Below are 17108 nucleotides of genomic sequence, written 5' to 3' on the forward strand. Positions count from 1 at the left end.
CAACCACAAAAATTTTGGGAATCCCTGGCCCATATAAGGACTGAAAGGCAGAAGGGAAACAGCAGCAGCAACATCGAGTAACAAGCCGGAGACGTGTAGCGTGACAGCGGCAGCACAGAGTGACGTCATTATTTGCAGAGTGTCAAGCTGCAGTGCAGACCTGGATGTTGAACAGGTATAGGGGTGGCATACTAATTACAATGTTTGGCCACTTATCTAATACTGTAGATACGTGTTCTATATTCAGAAAACTCCTAAAAGATAGGACACCATCTCAGAATAAACAATCTTTTATTAGGATGGCAAAACTTGACAGTCATCAAAACAGCAAATCCAAGAGTTGAGTTATGAATTTAAAACGTTCGGTATCGAAATAATCAGAATGGCTCAAGTTGAATTGTTAGAGTGGTTTGATCTGAATGAATGTTTGACAATGCATTACATCGCTTTGTTTTCGTATAATAAACTTCTTCTTAAAATGCCCCCAGGCTAAATCATGATGTCCCAGCGCACTATTTTTGCGCCCAGACAAGGCGGAAAAACTGACACGTTGTTATCGGTGTCGCAAGCGAGTTAATTGTTTTAGAGCGATGGTAGTGATAGTTTTAAATGGCCGTTCAGAGTTACGTGAATGCGTGCGTAAACGCACCAGGGTATAAAATTTGTACAAACATAACAACGGCAAGTAACACGTCATACATTATAAAAATACATATTAAAAAATACACTTGTGTTCACTTATACACTACAAAACAAACGACCAAAAATTTGTTCAACAAAAATGGGTATTTTCTGCTAGTAGTATATTTCATGCAGTTAACTTCAGTCAACATAATTACCTCCATACTGATTTCATTGCCATGTTTGAACATTGTCACGATTAAAGCAGATATGAAACATACGCCGCTGGTAAAATTTACACCTCATAATTCTGACAAACCCATGCGGTCTGTTTGCGCAAAGTCACTGCGCAGGTGTATTGTTACTAAACAAAGATGACAATTGCGTCACACATCAGTACATTTGCTGCTGACAGTCTTATTTACAATGTTAGATTTGAAGTGGATATGACAACTTTTCAGATATTGTTGATTGAAATTGATCAAAGTTTCAAGTTTAATGAATCCCGACTTTTTTAGTTCGCGGCACGCATTTGCTGGCCATTATAGTACTATGACATTTGATATCCTATAGATGGGATCTTACAATGAACAACTTCTTGCCCACCGATAGAGTTAACGGCGGACCACTTGTGGTTGTGAAATTCTGGCGGATATAATGTGTTTTGAGAGACAAAATTATTGACATGACGATATTTTAAAAGCCAATATGGGAATATTGTGCCGAAATGGAAGGCGCGTGATTTATTGGTTGGTTGGTGAAACAATTAGAAACCCTGTGTTATAAATCATGCCCTTGTTACCCTCAACATAGTCGCTGCTTTCAGAGACTGCCTAAATCTCGAGCCTGTATTTGTACCTGTATATTTACTTTAACAAAAAGGTCGTATCTTTAAAATGAAGTTCGCATGTGCGTAGCCTACACCAGTGGTTCTCAAACTTGTACACACTGTGTGTCCCTTACAGCAATCTATATCGTCATCCCTGTATACAAAAAGACGAAAGAACTGGTGGCACTAGGCCTTCACCAATAGTGTGTGGCTATGCCGTTTTTGCAATTAGCTTAGATATATTGTGGGAAGCAATTAGGTCATATTCCTGTCGCTTATCAGTCTGTTTTTGAAAGTCACTGTAAATTTTATTCGGATGCATTCTGTTGAGTTGGTCTTGGAGTCAACACGGTTTCATTGCCTTATTAGAAAAGATAGATTTTCCAACTTGCTAACTATATGACTTGCCATATGTACAGGTTCCAGTTCATAATAAGTGTCTGTGCCTGAACTGAACCAGCTTTCAAATAAACTGAACTCAATCTAATTAACTATTTTTTGCAATGACACAGAGGATTCCAGTAAGTTATTATTAGAGCACATTCGTTCTTATTGCGTCACAATTAAACCAGGTTATTTATTCATATAGCCTTTACATTAGCAGAGCAACAAAACAAGTTTCGCGATGACTCTAACTTGCGCCATCGCCCCTGTCGCCCCCGCCAAGATTTTCGCCCCCAATCGTCTCTTTTTCGCCCCCAAGGGGGTGATATCGCTAACTTTGGGAACCATTGGCCTAGGCCGTTAAAAAGTTTGGAAACCTGTTTGTTGTGAGTTTTTGTCAACTGGTGGTGATTTCACGATTCGCACGGAACATTTCTATCCGGTAATCGACTGCTCATTGTATTTATACGGTGTTGCGATGAAGTGTATTCATAAATTCTTCGATTATGGTAAACTTATTTCCAGTGCGTTATTATTGTTATAGATTGTCCCAAATCCCCTCAAATAGTTTTCTTAGCACGGAGTCTTGGAACTACATTCCAAATGGAAACGAAGGTCATTTTAATTTACACGAGCCACAACATCACGTGCTCATAAAAAATGGCGGGAATACTTCGATTTCATTGGTCTTGCAAGCTTGTGCTAATTCTGTTTCATGCGGTTCTGTGATTATATACTGCGACAATGCCTTCTTCGCGATTATCGATCAAACTGGCAGTATAACTTTCCGGAGACGGACCATAGGGTTTCTTAACCCTTTGTGATAAATACTGCCATGGACACTCACAGCTAAACCGTCAAAGAAAATTTTATTGTGTTTTACTCTCCTAGCAGAAAGTAGTTCATGAAGATAGGCAGTTTACATCCTCGTTGCATCCTTCGTTCCTGTTTGCGTCTTAGAGCTGTGTGTTATATTAGGTTAAGAAACACAAGATACTTGATCCTCTAAGCCAGCGGTGCACAACAATGGGAAGTGGATTATTTTATGATGGAGACGTGAACCTAGCGTGCAAGAACAAGGCAGCCATTGCATAATTCGACATTTCATTACATTGTAATATACGTAATTTGGCAAATGTAAATAATAAATAGTGCACATTTTTCAGGTAAGGATTCATTTCCATTCCTTTCAAATAATGCTCACGTCAACTTGTCGTAATTATCAGGAGTATATCGTTGAAAAAACAGTATATTTAGTGGCGGCCGTTAGCACACAGTGATGTGTGTGTTGCGGCCGGCAATAGTAAAAAGGTTGTGCACCCCTGCTCTAAGCACATGCTTACTTTCAACACTGCTTCAAAAGTTTTATAATTAAGCCCAGTCGTTTGTTTCGTCCGAGAGTTAAAATGGAATGCGGACACAGCAGTTAGTAGAGCTGGCTGCAGACTAAACTGTAGGGACTATATGTGGACACAGACCTGAGGCCTGAACCAGTGTAAGCACAAAGATGGCGAGTAATTGTTTGTATGTTTTCCTTGGGCAAACACATACATTAACGCCAAGAAAATGCCTTGTAATTGAAATGTTGGTAACGTGCGACACCCAAGATTCCTAAAAGCTTCCTTTCATCGAAAACATATTTCAAATCAATTTTATTTTATGCAAAAATAACTTAAACGCGTACATGAACAATAAAGGGTATATATCGACTTGCAAAGTTTTTTGCCTCTGAATGTAAATCAGAAAACGTAACACGAGAACATTGAAAGGAAGTGGACTACGTGAAAGTATAAGATTGGTCAGTCAAGCGTGCGAAATTTTCTTCACGGAAAAGGCCATCACCGCAAGGCAAGACTGCTGCTGAACAGAGCCATTGAAATGAACCAGAGGGAATATTCACTTATTATTTTTAAACCTCAAAACCAGGAAAGAGAATGTACTTGTATAACTTATGAATAAGGTAGGGTTACTTATTGATAATTATTACTTTACAACGTTACTAATTGATACTTTACAATTCTTGGGGTTCTTTACTATAACATTGCTTATAAAGCTACTGATTCGTTTAGGTTGTACGAATTCTCAGGTACATAATTTGAAGATTGTTGGCGCTAATTGTGATCAAGCGGTATTACTGTTCAAAAAGTATGAAAACGTACGTCTTTAAAACGAGGAATTAGCAATTAACAATGTTCTATTGAGTTAACAGTTAAACTTTTTTTTCAAAGTTGCTTAGTCATGGTGCTGCTTTTTCGAATTACGTCACAGCAGACAAACACTGTGTTGCCTGAAGCACTGAATAAATTCCAGCTTGCGTTACGATTGCGCAGTCACTTTTAATCATTTTTTTTTCACGCAGCAAAGATTTTTTTTCGGCTTGTTACAGGTTAAGCTAAGTATACAATCTTTCTTTCATCATGAAAGTAATTGTGGCCGGATTTCCAAAAACTGGAACCAAAACGATGACCACTGCCTTAACCCTGTTAGGTTACAACGTGTACGACTGGTTGGAAAACTTTTATTACCTTGGCGATGATTGGAAAAGACAAATTCAGAATGGATTCAAGATGGAAGATATGCGACGAATGTATGAGAATGTTGACGCTGTAGCCGACAATCCGTGCTGTTATTACTGGGAGGAAATATTTGACGCTTTTCCTGATGCAAAGGTTTATTGTACATTGTAAAGACGTAGTTCAATAGTTGCCACCATTGGATAAAGTTTACAAACGACAACTAACGTGCTCGGACAACCACATTTAAATGCCAACTGGGTTATTTCGTTTAAACAAGAAATAAAACACCTCGAACATAAAAAAAACTGAGTATAATAACAAATAATTCTCATTGAATACGCTTTAAATAAAAAATAATTAAATAAAAAACCTTGTTTCTGTAGAAAGTATGTGATATTTTGTATTTTTGTCCAAAGGTTATTCTAACAACCCGTGATGACGATTCTTGGTATCGGAGCTTCGTGAAACAAATCGATCAAATCAACAACGATATTCCGTTTCGGCTTGTTAAAACTTTCACCATCACCGGCATTAAAATGCAATTTTACATGGCTATAATCAGTGAGTATTTCCATCCATTTGAAGTTGTAAAACCTTGAAATGAATTAGGTCGTTTTAATAATATCCGGTGCATAAATTTTGGACATCTTTAAAGAAAAATCTTTGCGCTGCTTTGAAATAGAGTGCATCGCCATGGCGACACAAGTGTATGTAAAAATCCGCAAAAAAAGGTGATGCGATATTTAAAACATTTTTAAAAATTTAACCCATTTTTAGTTCGTTCCTTTGGCAACGTCTCGTGGCCCCGTATGCGTATCAAATTACACAACCAGGAATCATTGAAACGCCGCAAACATCGACACGAGCGACAAGTTAAACAGGTAAAAAACACATGAATTTATGATACAAAAACAAATGTCATTAATTTATCCGGTACTTCGCATAATTCCTTTGGACAGTTGATTGCACATATGTTGTTATTTATCAATATTTTGAAGGTTGTCCCCAAAAACCAGTTGTTGGTTTATGAAGTGAAGGAAGGTTGGAAACCTCTGTGTGATTTCCTGGGCGTTCCAGTTCCCGATATTCCATTTCCTCACAAGAACAAAGGAGCCACTGTGCTTCAGGAAATGAGAAAAGAGAATCCTGTGATGCAACGGATACAAAACGAACTGATGATTTCTCTCGCTTGTTTGTTTATGATGTTTGTGGTCGTTCTATACAGCTCTGTTCTAAATTTATTCTTATTCTTATAATAATGCGTTGCCTTAAATTGTGTTCTACGTACTACTCAACAGTAAGAAGACATGATTAGATGCGATGGATTTAAGTTCTTTTGTAGAACTCAGTTGCATCCTTCGTTCTGTTTGCGTCTTTGAGTTTTGTGTTGAATCAGGTAAAGAAACATGCGTGCATACCTTCATCTACTACAGTATACGTACTTACTTTCACCACTGCTTCAAAAGCTTTATTATTGAGCGTTTGTTTCGACCGTGAGTTAAAATGAAATGCGCACACAGCAGTAAGGAAAGCAAACTCTGAGAAACAGTGGAAATCGTGGAGACTATGGACAGAGGCCTGAAGCTTTAAAGAGTGCTAGCACAGAGTTCAGCAAGGTTTGTTTGTAGTAACCTTGGGCAAACATCAAAGCCCAGGAAATGTGTTGTAATTGGAATGTGTTTAACATGCGACACCTGAGACTCTAACAAACAGTTGCCGCCTTCTATTCTGAAATCTGTGTTGAAAGCGGGCTCTTTATTAAAAACACATCTTTTTTTTTAATTCGAAAAGAATTTAAACGCGTACATGAACAATAAACGGTTATATATCGACTTGCAAAGTTTTTTTGCCTTTTTTTTCACAAAACGTAACACGAGAACACTGTAAGGAAGTGGACGGCGTGAATGTTTAAGATTGGTCAGTCAAGCGTGCGAAACTTTCTTCACCGAAAAGGCCATCACCGCAAGGCAAGACTGCTGCTAAACAGAGCGACTGAATTGGAATACAGATGGAATATTTATTGCTTTATTAAACCTCAAAAGCGGACAGGAGAAGATATTTGTATAACTCATGCATCACAGTTAAAACGTTTGTTACTTGATGAATACTTTACAATCCTTGGGGTTCTTTACTAACATTGCTTATAAAGCTACTGATTCGTTTAGGTTGTATGTATTATCAGGTACATAATTTGAAGATTGTTGGCGCTGATTGTGATCAAGCGGTATTACAGCATGAAAATTTGAAAACGTACGTCTTTAAAACGATGAAATTGCAGTTTAAAATGATGTATTGAGTTAACGGGTAAACTTTTTTTCAAAGCTGTATTTGCTTAGTCATGGTGCTGTTTTTCGAATTAGGTCGCAGTGGACAAACACTTTGTTGCCTGAAGCACTGCATCAAGTCCAGCCGCCGTTAAGATTTCGCAGTCACTTTCACTTATTTGTTTCACGCAGCGGAGTTTTATGTTTCGACTTGTTACAATTTAGGCTAAGTAAACAATCCATCTTTCATCATGAAAGTAATTGTGGCTGGAATGGGCAAAACTGGAACTAAAACAATGACAGCAGCCTTAACCTTGTTAGGTTACAACGTGTACGACTGGTTGGAAAACTTTTATTACCTTGGCGATGATTGGAAAAGACAAATTCAGAATGGATTTAAAATGGAAGATATGCGACGAATGTATGAGAATGTTGACGCTGTAGCAGACGATCCATGCGACTTTTACTGGGAGGAAATATTTGACGCTTTCCCCGATGCAAAGGTTTGTTCATCTATAATAGGGGTTGTACACCACAGAGCACGCGGCGTGCCAAATGTAGTACGCCATTGTGAAAAGTGTCAAGCGCGCTGATTTTCACCGACAAAGCCCGAAAACCTTTATTACCAAATGTGTGCCACGAATATCAATAGGCTCATGGATATCATATTTTGTTTTAAACTGAAAGATTTTCACCGCCTAAAAGCTTGGTCTCACCTAGAAATTGATGTGATCCCTCAAAATGGCCCTCGTATCGGCACAGTTTATGACCTCTCAAGGGTCCTGCTGAGGTTACGTTATTTCAGTGCTTTGGATGGAGTTTGTGCAACCGTACAACGGTTCATCGAAGTGGAAAACCTAATCAGAATTCGTGTGCACCAGCAAATACTATGGTCATAGGCCAGAAGATGACGTAGCGCATGGAAGAAATTTTGTAAGTTAGTAAAGTGTGACTTGAGTAAGGAATGGTTGCAGAGCACTGCGCTGTAACATGGTTGATAATTCAGTTAAAGAAATAGTGCGTCAACGACAAAGAACAATGTGTTTTCTTTCCGGCAGTTTATAACAATTTGTTGTAACTGTTGCGTCTCCTACAGGGTTTGGTATTTGTTGTGCCTCTGCAACGTGATCTGACCAGCGGTGTCAACGTGTCCCTTTTTTCTTTCTGTGTCCCTGCTTGCTTTGGTGTAGTACTTTGCAATTGCGGTATCAATACCTAATGAAGTCTCGTCGCAAGACAGACGAAACGCCGAATACATACAGCACGTATATTTTATGCCAGAAGAGCAGTACATTTCAAAGAAATAGTGTTTATGTTGATGTTTAAACCAGTAGAGAACGATTGTTTTTGACCTAGAGAATACGTTCCAGACGTTGTTGAGATTTTGAGTCTTACTTCACCTACATTGTTGTGTGTTTGTGTTTTCAGGTCATACTAACAACCCGTGATGACGATTCTTGGTATCGGAGCTACGTGAAACAAGTCGATATAATCAACAACGATATTCCACTTCGGCTTGCTCAAACCTTCACCATCACTGGCATTAGAATGTACCTTTACGTCTCAACCATTCGTACGTATTTATTAATTGGTTGTGTTCGTTTCAAAACTGATGTTTTGCAATAAAAAAAAGGGCCTCAGATTGAACATTTGGGAAACCCCGAACTTACGAATTTTTTATTTACAGATTTGGGAGTGCCCATATGGCCCCTTCCCTGGCCACGCTACTGTTTGAAAGTTAAACTATTAGGAATTGTTCGTTTATTGCGCTCAAAATTAGCATAATAAAATCTCTTCTAACGGGAGAATCAACATTTGTAAAAAAAATTCCACTTTAAAAAACCCCGCGCCCCTAGAGTATACATACAAACTTGTCATGGAAAGTGGAGCAATCAATAAATCGTACAAGAATCACAATTACGTTTTGTTTTACAGTTCGCCATTTGGTCAACGTGTCGTGGCCTCGTTTGCATTTGAAATTGCTCCACGAGGAAGCATTGAAACGCCTTAAACGTCGACACGAACGACGGGTAAAGTGGGTAAGTACATTGATTTGCCAAATTTTAAGATTACACAACATAAGATTTCTTTCCCCACGAAACAATTATGATTTCACGCTTGAGGTCACTTGACGACGGACTGTATTATTTTGCTTATATTTAGTTGGCATTCAATAAGCCACAGGTCGTAGTCTACATTGAATCGATTTTGGTGAGAGTTGTTAACTCACAGTCCATGGTTTGTTTATCTCACAGGCATGTTTATCGAAATTGTGAATCGAAAAACTTCGAAAGCGAGGCGATCTCGTGCATATTTTAGAGTACAGAATGTGCTTTGTTTGTACATTTCCAAATATTCGATTATTGTTGCAGATTGTCCCGAAAAACCAGTTGTTAGTTTACGAAGTGAAGGAGGGTTGGAAACCTCTGTGTGATTTCCTGGGCGTTGCAGTTCCCGATATTCCATTTCCCCACAAGAACAAAGGAGCCACTGTGCTTCACGATCTGAGAAAAGAGAATCCTGTGATGCAACGGATACAAAACGAACTGATGATTTCTCTCGCTTGTTTGTTTATGATGTTTGTGGTCGTTCTATACTGCAGTGTTTTATATGTGTTATAAATAGTTTTTCGATTGCACCCAGAAAACCTTTGCAAAGGATTTTGTTGCTGTACTGTTACTAATCAATATATAATTGTTACATTTATAATTGTACTCTAGACAGGTAACACCTGCCTCAAACCAATAGGGTAGAAACGCCTTCATTTAGAACAGTAAAAGAACAATAAGTAAGCCAAATAATCATTTAAGCCCATAGAAAATACTTAAGAAAAACAATTTAGGCGTCCTCGTGATATGCTATGCGCCCCAAGCAGACAACATGGTCGATATTTTTTGTTTGCTTTATATAGGTTATAACTTTAATAATTTGTATTCCAAAACAAGCTAGCTGCACATCCGCCTTATGCTGTCCCCATTTTTCATAAAAAAAGGACGTCCGTAAAATATTGTTTACTCCATTGCGGGAAGTTATCTGTTATCTGGACATAACCTGTTGCCTCTATTCGTACGAGATCGTGTAAAACTTGCATGAAAACGGAGGTGGATAGTTAACGAAAACCCGACAAGCAGGGCTAAGAAAATAATAAAACCGAAATTCCACAATTTCGTCAATTTTATGAAGCACTATAAATGCATTTTAGCACAATTAAATGCGACGAGCACGTCTGTTTTGAGTCCAGTAATTAATAATATAAGCATTAAATGGTCACTCTGGACGATTATTTGTCCAACCTTGAAGGTGGAACTCTTCGTAAATCGCGGCACCTCACATGACATTGTTGGATCAGGCGGCTCACTCAGGATTGAAGTGGAACATGTTGTTTATTTTAATGATATCAAATGACACGACACCAGCATGGTTGTTTGATAATGTGCAGTCATGTTTGAAAAGTATATTTTAAAAAAGGTCATCGTTCAAACTTTTTGAGCCAAGAACACAAAATTTTGTGCTTTTGGTTAATTTTTAGACGAAAAAGACTCGAAAAGAAGTTACAAAGTTTGCGAACTTTGACCTTTCCGGGAGGTTGGAACATTTGCGCTCACTCAAACTTAACATTGTCAACTTTGTCCTATTCGTTAAACCGCCTGTGAAACGACTGTGCGGATTTACAAACTATTTATTTGTTTATTGACGTTCAGAAGGTCATCGAATTTAACCCATGTAAATTGGTGAAAGTTTTTTTGTTATTGTTGTTGATGCTTCACGAGAGACAGGACGACCGCTAAAGGGATGTTTACACAGAAGCGGGAAGTTGTCATATATTTTAACCCAGAAGTCCGGATAACGAAGGAAGTCTTCCGCTCTTACCAATAACTAACAGAGTTCATACCAGATAACATTTCCGTGTAATAAGTGAGCCACTGACAAGCAGAAAGAAATCGGTTCGAATAACACAAGCAAAGCGACAAAGGTTTTAACACAATTGAATTATATAACACACAAAACTGAATCAAGCGGTAAATTGTGATGGAATTTGAAACGTCGGCAATGAAATAGGAAAACGTTAAATTTGGCAAAATTCTTTGTGTAGATACTAGAAGAGGTTGATTGTACCGTAGTTTGAAAAATGTAGTCAAAAATGTCAAAATAACCAATTCACAAAAGGGTATATATAGGCATACAAGCGCCTTCAAATAAAAGTCTAACAAGGCTACATTTAGGCGAATTGATAATTTCCACTTCCATCTTTCTTTACCGCTTTTCCATAAAATTCAATGTAACTTAAATTCATCTCATTAAGAACCCAAGGTGTTTGTGTGTTATTGATACCCTGGATTTGATAGAGCACGCCATGCAAAGCATTTTTGACGCTAGTTGTTGCTTGGCCAAGTTGAAACTTTTCTCTCGGATTAGCGTTAGGTCCATACCATGTAACGAACACAAGATCGTGGGTACTGCCAGCAGAAACCTTGCCCCAGCACACAAACACGGCAAGTCTGCGACGGAAAAAAGGTTACTGCTGCAGAAAATGGCTGCTCAATTGCCGTCCAAACAGTCGTATCAGATTTACAAATGAAACATGATAGAAATTGGTACAAACTTATTTAAAGTAAAAATCCCTACATCACAACTCAATTTTCAAACCTGCATTTGGTGTCCGTGAATTCCGCCACCAAGTCCTTGAATGCATCTGCGCTGCTGTTCTCCAGTTTTTTGTCAACTACTACAGTCGTTCCGCTGATTTGCATTGTAAAGCCTCTATAAGTATCATTACTTTTTATGTCATTGAACAGAGCTAAGATCGCAGGGTCGAAAGTGAAGGCTGAAGCCATGATGATCGATGAATCGGTATCGGTATATCCCGTTTAGACTGTGAGAAATGGTACAAATTTATTGATGCCGGGCGCTATTTAAAGACATGCAAATTGCTGCCTTTTTTCTTGACTATGGGACGGCGCATGACCTATGCTGCCAATACCCCGCCTATGTCTTTCACGGTTTTAATAAAAAAATGCAGGCATTTCCTGACTTTGTCGAGCAACCATACGTTACTCTAATGCACTTTCGCTTTTCGGAAGTTGCGTTGGGTTGTGTTGACATTTCCTTAATCCATTTATATTTTGCGGCTTGTTTGCACAAGAGTATGTTTTTGAAAGTACACAAAATAAACATTAAAAAGGGAACCGTGGCCAGTTTAAGGTGGAAAAGCTTAACATCCACCAGCATTACACTTTTATGCAGGTTTAGAAAAACAAACACTAAATTGACATTTTGCGGCTTGTGCTGCGCTAATATGTTTTCTGTGCTGCCATTACACATGGGGTTAACTAACACCACAAGGTAGCGAACGAAATGGAACAAAATGCCTGAAAGCAGTATATCCTTGGCTTTGCGTGGAGATATTTGTGGCACCCGATGGTCTCCTCGTCCAGCGCATCTAGTGAGGTATCTTCGTGTCTAGTGGGCCACGCTACATGACTACATGCCGTCGGAAACTAGTTATTTGTTGTACTGCTGTTGCCTCCAGGCATATTACAATTTAAAATAGACTGATCTTCCGGCATAAAACTAAAGTACTTTATTCTTTCGACGTTTCGCCTGCCACACATCCATAAGACTTCATTAGGGTTTGGTACCGCATTTCAAACGTAAACCACACAACAACATTCAAAAGCGCAAAAAAAGAAAGAGAAAGGGGCCACGTTAACACCGTTTATCAAATCACATGAAGAAGGCAAAATAATCACACTGCGAGCCGAGCAACAATTACAATATTTGGAATATTGCCGAAAATATACACACTGTTCTTTGTCATTGACACATCCGCTGTGAATATAGAATGTATATAAATATATTTTGTTCCAGGCGTAAATTGAGACCTTATAGGTCAAAACAGTGGCCAATTGCATGCAGCTTACACAAATAAATTGGTCTCTGTCGAGGCAAGTATTTTGCGATGCCTCAAAGCACTGTTTCGGACTGAGCGCTCAGAGCTTCGCGACTAGACAGGAAGCGTCTGCATTTTTTTGCAAAGCAGCAATTTACGTGCCTTCAAATGTCATCGTGTTGAAACTTTCCACTTCTAACACAAGTTATTTACGCGAAAAAACTTTCCACTTCTAGCACAGCTCAGTTACGCGAAAAAACTTTCCACTTCTAGCACAACCAAGTTACGCGAAAAAACTTTCCACTTGAAACACCACCGAGTTACACGACAAAGGTCACGTTTTTCAATAAATAAGTCAATATCAATATATGTCTATGGTAGGAATTCTTCCGGACCAAGCGATCCCGCTTCTTTGTACACGGAAATTAAGTTGGTGAGCACCTATCGAGGTTTTGAAGTGTTTGCAGGTTTTCAGTTTTCTACAATTTTTTTTTAAACTGAGAGTTAATAGTAATGGTAACCCTTAAGCTGTAATAAAAAGATGTGACGTAACTATTTGTACATCATTATTTCACGTGCGTTTTAATGCTTTCTCTTATGTCCTAAAACGCTTGAGTTGATCATGCAACAGAGGCGAAAAATAGCAGTGGTTTTTGGGGAGAATTTTAACGTATAGGTATGGCAATTTGTTAAAGTCTTTGCCCCTTGCTAAGGCTGGTTAAATGTAATGTTCTTTTGTGTTGATTACGCTTCAACATTTGTCGCGTATGTTTCCAGTTGACTGGTCAAGCGTGCAAAACATTTGTCCAGGAAAAAAGTTGTGTCGTGTCAGAACTGTTGGTTTGATTACGTGGGCATCGGGTGTCTCGATCACGATTGTGTGCCTGACAAACCCTGAAAGTCTGTGTGAGAAAACAAATATTGGCTTATATATGAGACAATGTACAAGTAGTTTGTCATGAATCTGATGAAATGTGTTCGATGTTGATAATCTGGAATGTTTGCTTTTCTATCACGATTAAACAAGTTTTGCCTGTCCCCAAAAACTAAATGGTCTCGGGATAACAATGAACTCAATCGTATTTGGACTGCAGAATGTCACATTCATAAACTTACCTTTGAGGGAAATCATATTACGTGTTTTACAGCAGTAAAAACATGTTTCAAGAGGCCTGATAAGCTTATGGCGACCTCGTTAAATGTGAAGCAGTAAGTGTGCACCAAAGCGTGCAGTGTGATTTTTTCGTGTGACCTTGGTTCGTTGTGGGTGCTGATTGTGAGCGTTTTTGGGGCATTGGGACCACTTTGAGCTGATATAGGGATGTATTGCCATTACGAAAGTTACACAGCCATCGTTAGGTCAACATCATCTGCAGTCTATAGTTCAGATCACAATTTATTAATATTTGTGGGACAAGGTGTTTTGGTTTTTAGCTGGTACACGCACCTATACCTCTTATATTGAATGCATTGACCAGAAATGTTACGTTCACTTGCCCGATAAATCAAAACAAGATTGTTTACAGCTTGCTCCCAAAATGGTTTCATCTTACAAAACGCTGCTTTCCGGTATTCTGGAATAATTTTGATCACAAAAAATACTATATCACACTCCATGGTACAAGCATATGCATAAATGAGTCATATGTCTTGCTGTGTAAGGAAAGTTTTAGTTGAGCGAAGATTTTACACATATTCTGAAGCAATTGTTAGTGCACCTGTGCATTATTGTTAAAGGTTTTCCCGAAAAAACAGTTGTTGGTTTACGAAGTGAAGGAAGGTTGGAAAACTCTGTGTGATTTCCTGGGCGTTGCAGTTCCCGATATTCCATTTCCTCACAAGAACAAAGGAGCCACTGTGCTTCACGATTTAAGAAAAGAGAATCCTGTCATGCAACGGATACAAAACGAACTGATGATTTCTCTCGCTTGTTTGTTTATGATGTTTGTGGTCGTTCTAAACGCCTCTTTTCTGTATTTGTTGTAACTTGTTTTTCTAACGCCTATCGGACGCTTTTATCTAATTTTCAGTCAGCAATATTTGCTGGCATACATTTAATGTGGGAAAATTGTAGGAAAAACTTTCTGGAATACGTCTTATATGACAAATAATACAACATGTATGATACTAATTATGATATTTGACATGCGTGATGGCTCGAACGTTTAAAAATTATCCTTCATATTTCAACATGGGAAATAAATATAATCCCACTGAACGAATCAAGGTTTGAATCAAATTTTACTTAAAATATCCAAGTATCATTGAGCAAGTTTTTTCCATCCGATGTAAAATGCATGCACGCAAGTGTCATTCATACGGAGAAAAGTTGTACTTTTGCCGCACGATCATAAAGCCAGCCAAGCAAAATTAATTATTTTTGTTTTTACTCTTCCGACACATTCGTTGTTCATCAGGCATTTTGGAAAGAAAAAAATCAAAACAGGATACACTGTGTTGGAAGAATTGCAGTCAAAACCGGATACACTGTGTTTGTGTTCAAAAACGTTGTGTGCATTTTTTCCAGTACAACAGGAACGAACCGAACAGTAGTCACTACAATTTGTAAAGATTTGATTTGAAGTATTTAAATTGTGGCCATCCAACCTATAGAGGTATTTGTTGTACAAAACTCCATATTAAGCTATATTTTTTTGTACGAGGATTTAGTTTTCTTGTTATTTTATTCAACGCACCTTGCAATTCAATCATTTCCTATAGACCGCATATCAGTATTTCTATTAAAACATTTCGCCCGCGGGAAATGCCCGTCTTGTACTTCTCTTTCGCAGAGAAACTCAGTGATGTCACAAGGCAAACGGTTATGCATTGGGGTCAAATTTATGGTTGAATGAGCAGGGAGTCACGTGCTGTTGCCAGAGCGATGTTCATGTTTGGTGTCATTTGAAGCTGGGTGCTGTGAAAAAATTAGTTGAAAAAGCATCAAAAAGTTGGGGGATGTAGCTCAAAATTGAATCGCGGAAGTATACCTTAATTTGTGATTTTATGTGCCCGCCTTTTGTCAACGCATTCATGTCAAATTTAGTTGCAGGATAGTTGCTTAAAGCGCCCGTTATTTGTTATTGTTGTTGATGCTTCACGAGAGACCAGACGACCGCTAAAGGGATGTTTACACAGAAGCGGGAAGTTGTCATATATTTTAACCAAGAAGTCCGGATAACGAAGGAAGTCTTCCGCTCTTACCAATAACTAACAGAGTTCATATCAGGTAACATTTCCGTGTAACAAGTGGGCCACTGACCAGCAGAAAGAAATCGGTTCGAATAACACAAGCAAAACGACAAAGGTTTTAACACAATTGAATTACATGACGCACAAAAACGTAATTGCCGTCCAAACAGTCGTATCAGATTTTCAAATGAAACATGATAGAAATTGTGTATAAGCTGCAGACAGATGGCCACTGTTTCGACCTAAAATGATAGAAATTGGTACAAACTTATTTAAGGTAAAAATCCCTACATCACAACTCAATTTTCATTTTATCGAATAACAAACAACTAAATACACATCTCAGCAAACCTGCACCAGGTGTCCGTAAATTCCGCCACCAAGTCCTTGAATGGGTCTGCGCTGCTGTTCTCCAGTTTTTTGTCAACTACCACAGTCGTTCCTCTCAGGCGTATTGTAAAGCCTTTATAAGTATCATTACTTTTTATGTCTTGGAACAGAGCTAAGACCGCAGGGTCTATAGTGAAGGCTGAAGCCATGATGATGTATGAGTTGGTATATAGCCTTTAGACTGTGAAGAATGGTACGAATTAATTGATATCGGACGGTATTTAAAGGCAGTTTTTCTTGGCTATGGCATGGCGCATGACATATGCTGCCAAATCCCCGCCTATGCCTTTTACGGCTTTAATAAAAAAAATGCAGGCGGTTCCTGACTAGTGTGGAGCAACCATGCGTTACTCTGATGCACTTTTGCTTTACGGAAATTGCGTTGCGTTGTGTTGACATTTCCTTAATCCATTTATATTTTGCGGCTTGTTTGCAGATGGTAATGTCTTAAAAATTATACAAAATGAACATCTAAAAGAGGACAATGTGAAGCTTAAGACGAAAAAGCTTTACAGCCACCATTATACCCTTTCATGTATATTTAGAAAAAGAAATACTAAATTGACATTTTGCGACATTAGCAGCGCTCATGTGTTTTTTGTTCTGCCATTACCCGTAGGGTTAACTAACATCACAGTGTAGCAAACGAAATGACACAAAATGTCTGAAAGCAGTATGGCTCGAATTACTGTTTCGGACTGAGCGTTCATAACTTCGCGACTAGACGTGACGCGTCTGCATTTTTTGCAAAGCAGCAATTTACATGCCTTCAAATGTCGCCCGCATTATCGTACGCTTAATGACGGGTCGAAACTTTCCACTTCTAACACAAGTCAGTTACACGATATAACATTCCACTTCTAACACGACCAAGTTACAAGACAAAACTTTCCACTTCAAACACAACCGAGTTACACGACAAAGGTTTCAGGAATTGATGGACGAACTTTTTAAAACCAACTGCAGGTTTTCTTCAGTTTTATTGAGAAACAATCTTTCCTTCTTGTTAAATAAACCCCGTT

At 38.5% G+C, this 17108-nt stretch overlaps 3 protein-coding genes across 3 annotated transcripts; 2 read left to right on the top strand and 1 right to left on the bottom strand.

Annotated features, from left to right (window-relative positions):
* The first annotated feature begins 3901 nt into the window (after nucleotides 1-3901).
* On the top strand, nucleotides 3902-6029 carry LOC145894206 (uncharacterized). Its single transcript, XM_082982707.1, has 5 exons — nucleotides 3902-3989; nucleotides 4221-4503; nucleotides 4767-4911; nucleotides 5128-5231; nucleotides 5349-6029. Exons 2-5 carry the CDS (start codon nucleotides 4252-4254, stop codon nucleotides 5604-5606), a joined length of 759 nt encoding a protein of 252 aa, XP_082838833.1. The 5' UTR covers nucleotides 3902-3989; nucleotides 4221-4251; the 3' UTR covers nucleotides 5607-6029.
* An 828-nt stretch (nucleotides 6030-6857) lies between these two features.
* On the top strand, nucleotides 6858-9235 carry LOC145895866 (uncharacterized). Its single transcript, XM_082984647.1, has 4 exons — nucleotides 6858-7117; nucleotides 8043-8187; nucleotides 8550-8653; nucleotides 8987-9235. The coding sequence occupies exons 1-4, from the start codon at nucleotides 6866-6868 to the stop codon at nucleotides 9233-9235; spliced, it is 750 nt and encodes a 249-aa protein (XP_082840773.1). The 5' UTR covers nucleotides 6858-6865.
* Nucleotides 9236-10505: 1270 nt separating this feature from the next.
* LOC145894211 (uncharacterized) lies at nucleotides 10506-11486 on the bottom strand. Its single transcript, XM_082982712.1, has 2 exons — nucleotides 11262-11486; nucleotides 10506-11113 (listed from the first exon to the last, which is right to left on the bottom strand). The coding sequence occupies exons 1-2, from the start codon at nucleotides 11447-11449 to the stop codon at nucleotides 10834-10836; spliced, it is 468 nt and encodes a 155-aa protein (XP_082838838.1). The 5' UTR covers nucleotides 11450-11486; the 3' UTR covers nucleotides 10506-10833.
* Between the last annotated feature and the right edge of the window lie 5622 nt (nucleotides 11487-17108).

Source organism: Ascidia mentula, chromosome 3 (genome assembly GCF_947561715.1).
Source record: "Ascidia mentula chromosome 3, kaAscMent1.1, whole genome shotgun sequence".
Lineage (NCBI taxonomy): Eukaryota > Metazoa > Chordata > Ascidiacea > Phlebobranchia > Ascidiidae > Ascidia > Ascidia mentula.

Bases quoted from the DNA above. Each gene is read 5' to 3' on its own strand.
- LOC145894206 (XM_082982707.1), top strand. From the start codon at position 4,252: ATGAAAGTAATTGTGGCCGGATTTCCAAAAACTGGAACCAAAACGATG. The intron at 4,504-4,766 runs GTTTATTGTACA...TTTTGTCCAAAG, and splicing joins ACGCTTTTCCTGATGCAAAG to GTTATTCTAACAACCCGTGA. The intron at 4,912-5,127 runs GTGAGTATTTCC...ACCCATTTTTAG, and splicing joins ATTTTACATGGCTATAATCA to TTCGTTCCTTTGGCAACGTC.
- LOC145895866 (XM_082984647.1), top strand. From the start codon at position 6,866: ATGAAAGTAATTGTGGCTGGAATGGGCAAAACTGGAACTAAAACAATG. The intron at 7,118-8,042 runs GTTTGTTCATCT...TTGTGTTTTCAG, and splicing joins ACGCTTTCCCCGATGCAAAG to GTCATACTAACAACCCGTGA. The intron at 8,188-8,549 runs GTACGTATTTAT...TTTGTTTTACAG, and splicing joins CCTTTACGTCTCAACCATTC to TTCGCCATTTGGTCAACGTG.
- LOC145894211 (XM_082982712.1), bottom strand. From the start codon at position 11,449: ATGGCTTCAGCCTTCACTTTCGACCCTGCGATCTTAGCTCTGTTCAAT. The intron at 11,114-11,261 runs GTTTGAAAATTG...TTTCCGTCGCAG, and splicing joins TTCACGGACACCAAATGCAG to ACTTGCCGTGTTTGTGTGCT.